At 50.9% G+C, this 5,821-nt stretch overlaps 1 protein-coding gene across 1 annotated transcript in view; it reads left to right on the top strand.

Moving 5' to 3' along the window:
* Positions 1–5,821, top strand: part of CPAMD8 (C3 and PZP-like, alpha-2-macroglobulin domain containing 8) — a 126,694-nt gene that overhangs the window by 104,286 nt on the left and 16,587 nt on the right. The window contains 2 exon segments of the mRNA XM_011989940.1: positions 1,314–1,470; positions 1,629–1,703. Coding sequence (XP_011845330.1) covers positions 1,314–1,470; positions 1,629–1,703 — 232 coding nt within the window.

The following is a 5,821-nucleotide window of genomic DNA, read 5'->3' as shown; positions in this document are numbered from 1 at the left end:
CTGGCCAACATGGTGAAACCCTGTGTCTACTAAAAATACAAAAATATTAGTTGGGCATGGTGGCAATCCCAGCTACTTGGGAGGCTGTAATCCCAGCTACTCGGGAGGCTGAGGTACAAGAATTGCTTGAACCTGAGAGGCAGAGGCTGCAGTGAGCATGGTGGCTCATGCCTATAATCCCACCGCTTTGGGAGGCCATGGTGGGAGGATTGCTGGAGCCCAGGAATTCGAGACCAGCCTGGGCAACATAGTAAGACCCCATCTCTATAAAAATTTTAAAAATTCGCTGGATGTGGAGGGAGGCAGGCCGGCGGGCAGGCTAATGTGTCCTGTTTTTGTGATTCATATAAACAGAGCCTAGAGCCACTTGATTTTGAAGACAGCTTATTCTTTGATCCTGAATTTGCAAAAGTTTCCTCTGCTAACAATTCTGGTTTTCATCCATCATGGCCTCCTGGCTTCCATCTTGTGCTTCTCTCCTTCATTTGTTCACACATTCATTCCCTGGCCTTGCCAGCTCTTACTCAGGGTGGCAACTGCAGAAGCAGGGCAAGGGAGATGGGGTGGATGAGGGACAGGCCACAGAGCAGAGATGTTTTTGGCTGCAAGTAACAGAAAATGGGCTGAAGAGCAATTCTGAACATCAGCTCGCCCCGCAGGGCTGGGGAGGCTCTACGGTTGGCTAATTCAGCAGTCCCATAGTGCACTGGGGCTCGTTTTTTTCCTTCCATCCCCGGGTATTCCCTCCCTTGGCACATGGCTGTGCCCCTCATGGTGGCAAAATGGCTGCAGCTGCTCCCAGCGTTGCATCACACGCCCATTCCAAAGCCATTCCCAGGCCCAGTAACTGGAATGCCTATGACTGTGACTGGCTGGGACCATAGAGGAGCACAGATCTCCAAGGCACATGGCTGCTGGCCCCTGAATGACATCAGGGGCCTTTTGGCAAGGACCAAGCAGGAAATGGCTGTGAGGTCGGCAACCAGAAGGGTCTTCCTCCCCTGGCAGGACAGGCAGGGCTAGACCGGCTCACAGAAGGGCCTTGAGTGCTGAGTGAGGAGCAGACATGAATGCCACTAGGGTAGAGGTCCAGGCAGGAAGGAGAGAGCTCCATTTTCAGGCCCTACCGAGTGCTGGGCAATGTGCCCCCTCCTCCACTCTGACAGCCCTGTGGGGATAGACTGGACCCCTCCCATCTTATAGATGAGGAAATGGAGGCCGGGGTGGTACAGGGAGCTTGTGGCAATCCCTCAGCCAGCACGTGGGGGCTGACCATTCTGCAGCCCCTCAGGCGACGCCCTGTTCTCTTTCAGGCTCACGGCCTTTGTTCTGAAGTCCTTCGCACAGGCTCGCAGCTTTATCTTCGTGGACCCCCGGGAGCTGGCTGCCTCCAAGAGCTGGATCATCCAACAGCAGCAGGCCGATGGCTCCTTCCCAGCCGTGGGCAGGGTCCTGAACAAGGACATCCAGGTGAGTGGCCTCTCGAGCCTCCTTCCAGGGCCTCTCACCTCCTCCTGGAGCCCCAGCCCTGACCTGCCTGTTCCTACTCCTTGGAGCTGCCTGGGGCAAGTAGGGGGAAGTGGACCGTCTCCTTTGGCTTGGGGTGAGGCCTGTGAGTCCCTTTGCAGGGTGGGATCCACGGCACTGTCCCGCTGACAGCCTACGTGGCGGTTGCTCTCCTGGAAACAGGCACAGCCTCAGAGGTGAGTACAGAAGGGGTTTGGGGAGACTCGGGGCTGGGTACTGGAGGAGCAAGTGAGAGGTTCCCTCCTTTATGCCAGGGTTGATTTCTTCCTCCTTGCCCTCCTTCTGCTCACTGTTGAGGCTTTTTCATGCTTTTCATCAACAATGGTCACATTATATCCAGTTTCTTGTAATCTGAGCAGAGGAGAGAGAGATTCCCATGCTACTAGGGGGAAATCGGGCACGTGTTGGGGGCTGGGGAGGTTCCCTGAGTACAAGGCCTCCCGTGACCGTCCAGCCCCCAGACCTCCTTCAGAGAATCATTTCAGGCTAGTTCAGGTTCCTGGCCAGTGACCCAAGGGTTGGCTTCAGGGAACCCTACAAAATGTTGGACTCATGCATGTTTTTGTGGGGAAGGGGTTAGGATATTCAGAGACAGTTGGACTGGCTGGGGCTTAGATGGCCCAAGACACTTGAGGGCCATAGTCTCTTCTATGAGGCGTTCCTGGGGTGGAGGGTGGCACAGTCTCTGCAGAGAAGGCTACCATGATGGATCTCAGCCCCAGGTGAGAAGAATCTGCCCTCCCTAATACCTACATCAATTCTACAATCTCTGATGATAAATTATGAGTTTGGGCACTTCTCAGGATTCTTGGTCTCACAATCCAGACAACTGGTGGGTCTAGGGTTTGCTGTGACATAAGACCCCCACAATGCACAATGTCCAGAGGGCTCCTTACCCTGTGTTATAGGCTGAATTGGCTCTCCCCTGACCAAATTCTTATGCTGAATTCCTAACTCCCTATCTTAGCTTAGGCTGCAGAAACAAAATACCATGGAGTAAATGGCTTCAACAAAAGGCATTTATTTCTCACAGTTCTAGAGGCTGGAAAGTCCAAGACCAAGGTGCAGGTAGATTTGGTTCTTGGTGAGGGCTCTCTTCCTGGTTTGTTGACTACCACCTTCTCACTGTGTGTTCACGTGGTGTTTCCCTAGTGTGTGCATGTAGAGAGAGAGAGCTCTAGTGCTTTTCCTCTTCATATAAAGACACTAATCCTGTTACTATGGAGGCCCCATCCTCATGACCTCAATCTAAACCGAATTATCTCTCAAAGATCCCTGACTCCTAATACCATCATATTAGGAGTTAGAGCTTCAACATATGAATTCTGAGGAAGATCACAGGTATTCCATGACACCCCCCCATACCTCAAATTCATCCCCCACATCTCCCATGGAAGTGGTCAAATATGTCACCTCCCAAATGCATTTTTCTGGAAACTTCCCTGCCAGAGCCCTTGACCCCCACTGTAGTTGGAATGGACAGCACCCAGGATGCTGCACAATTGCTACCCTCTTTACTAAGGAAGTGTATTGGGAGGCACATTTTTTGAGACCTGGCATGTCTGCAAATATTCTTATTCTGCCCCTGTATGATAGTTGGGCTGGGTATAGAATTCCAGGTTGGAAATTGCTTTCTTGTAGAATAATTGATGATATCCTATCATCTTCTAGTTTCCAGTGTTCCGTCGAGAAGTCGGTTGTCATTCTGAGTACTATCCTTTGTATCTGGTTTGTTCCCTTCCTGGAAGCTTTCCAATCTTCTCGTTGTCCATATCACTATGGACAACAAGATATGTGCACTTTTATGACACATATCTTGAGGTGAGGCTTTTTTTTTTTCCCACCTCACTGCAACCTCTGCCTCCCAGGTTCAAGTGATTCTCTTTGGCTTGGGGTGAGGTCTGTGAGTCCCCTTGCAGGGTGGGATCCATGGCAAAGCACCTTCAGACTCCTGAGTAGCTGGGACTACAGGCATGTGCCACTGCATCTGGCTAATTTTTGTATTTTTAGTAGAGACCCAGGTTCCACCGTGTTGGCCAGTTTGGTCTCAAACTCCTGACCTCAGGTAATCCTCCTGCCTTGGCCTCCCAAAGGACTGGGATTACAGGCATGAGCCACCCTCATGCCCAGCCCTCCCTTATGTCTTCAATGAGCACTCAACAGGCCCTCTACCTCCTTCCCGTCCCTTGAGGTCACTTCACTTCCCCCAAAAATCTTTTTCTGCCTTCTCCAGATCCTTCCAACCTATTTCTCTTCTGAATTTGAAGATCTTCCCCACAGGGCAGCAGTTGATTCTGTCCAGTCTTCTGGATTCTGGTCTCTTAGATCAGCAGTACCCAAACTTTTTGGCACCAGGGACCAGTTTTGTGGAAGACAATTGTTCCATGGCCTGGGGAAGAGGGGCTAGTTTTGGGATGATTCAAGAGCATTACATTTATTGTGCACTTTATTTCTATTATTATTACATTATAACATATAATGAAATAATTATACAACTCACCATAATATAGAATCAGTGGGAGCCCTGAGCTTGTTTTCCTGCAACTAGACTGTCCCTTCTGGGAGTGATGGGAGACAGTGACAGATCATCAGGCATTAGATTCTCATAAGGAGTGTGCAACCAGCTGGGTGCAGTGGTTCACACCTATAATCCCAGCACTTTGTGAGGCCAAGGCAGGCAGATCACTTGAAGTCAGGAGTTCAAGACCAGCCTGGCCAACATGACAAAACCCTGTCTCTACTAAAGATACAAAAGTTAGCCGGCATGGTGGTGCACGCCTGTAGTCCCAGCTACTTGGGAGGCTGAGGCAGGAGAATCACTTGAACCTAAGAGGCAGAGGTTGCAGTGAACCAAGCTCGTGTCACTGTACTCCAGCCTGGGCAACTGAGCAAGACTCTGTCTCAAAAAAAAGAAAAAAGGAGTCTGCAACCTAGATCCCTCACATGCTCACAGTTCACAATAGGGTTCATGCTCCCATGAGAATCTAATGCCGCTGCTGATCTGATGGGAGGTAGAGCTCAAGCGATGGAGAGCATCTGTAAATACAGATGAAGCTTTGCTGGCTCACCTGTCACTCACCTCCTGCTGTGCAGCCCCTTCCTAACAGGCCACCGACCGGTATCAGTCTGTGACCTGGAGGTTGGGGACCCCTGTCTTAGATCATTCCCCAAAGGAGGCAAAACCTGCTGTCTTCATTTCCTGTGGCTGCCATAATAAACTGCCACAAACTGGGTGGCTTAAAACAACAGAAATGCATTCTCATTGCTTTGAAGACCAGAAGTGCAAAATCAAGGCATTGGCAGGCCCTTGCTCCCTCTGCAGGCTCTAAGGGAGGAGCTTTCTTTGCTGCCTCCAGGTTCCAGGGGCTCCAGGCATTCTTTGGCTTGTGGCTGCATCACTCTAGCCCCTGCCTCTGTCTGCATGTCTTCTTCCCTTCTCGTCTTCTCCCCTTCTCATCTCTTAAACAACGCTGTTGCCAGGTGCAGTGGGGCATTGCTGTAGTCCTGGCCACTCAGGAGGCTGAGGCAGGAGGATCGCTTGACCCAGGAGTTCTGGGCTATAGTGCACTGCACCGATCAAGTGTCTGCACTAAGTTCAGCATCAGTATGGTGACCTCTTGAGAGCAGGGGACCACCAGGTTGCCTAAAGAGAGGTGAACTGGCCCAGGTCACAAATGGAGCAGGTCAAGACTCCTGTGCTGATAGTAGTAGTGAGATCGTGCCAATGAACAGCCACTGCACTTCAGCCTGGGCAACATAGTGAGACCTGTCTCTGATTTAAAAAAAAAAAAAAATTAAAGGTGCTTGTCACTGGAGGACAAGCACAGTGGCTCACGCCTCTAATCCCAGCACTTTGGGAGGCTGAGGTGGGCGGATCACATGGGTCCAGGAGTTCGAGACCAGCCTGGCCAATGTGGCGAAACCCCATCTCTACTAAAAATACAAAAATCAGCTAGGCATCATGGCACGTGCCTGTAATCCCAACTACTTGGGAGGCTGAGGCAGGAGAATCACTTGAACCTGGGAGGTGGAGGTTGCAGTGAGTTAAGATTGCACCACTGCACTGCAGCCTGGGTGACAGAATGAGACTCCGTCTCAAACACAAACAAACAAACTTCCGTGCTGATCATCAGTGCGACTGTGCCTGTGAACAGCCACTACACGCCAGCCTGGGTGATGTAGTGAAACCTCTGTCTCCCATACAAATTTGTTTTTTGAGATGAAGTTTTGCTCTTATTGCCTAGGCTGGAGTGCAATGGCGCGATCTCGGCTCACTGCAACCTCTGCCTCCTGG

This window comes from Mandrillus leucophaeus, unplaced genomic scaffold (genome assembly GCF_000951045.1).
Source record: "Mandrillus leucophaeus isolate KB7577 unplaced genomic scaffold, Mleu.le_1.0 Scaffold11, whole genome shotgun sequence".
Classification (NCBI taxonomy): domain Eukaryota; kingdom Metazoa; phylum Chordata; class Mammalia; order Primates; family Cercopithecidae; genus Mandrillus; species Mandrillus leucophaeus.
The sequence above is the reverse complement of the archived record's forward strand: the minus strand, read 5'-3'. Positions and strand labels throughout refer to the sequence as shown.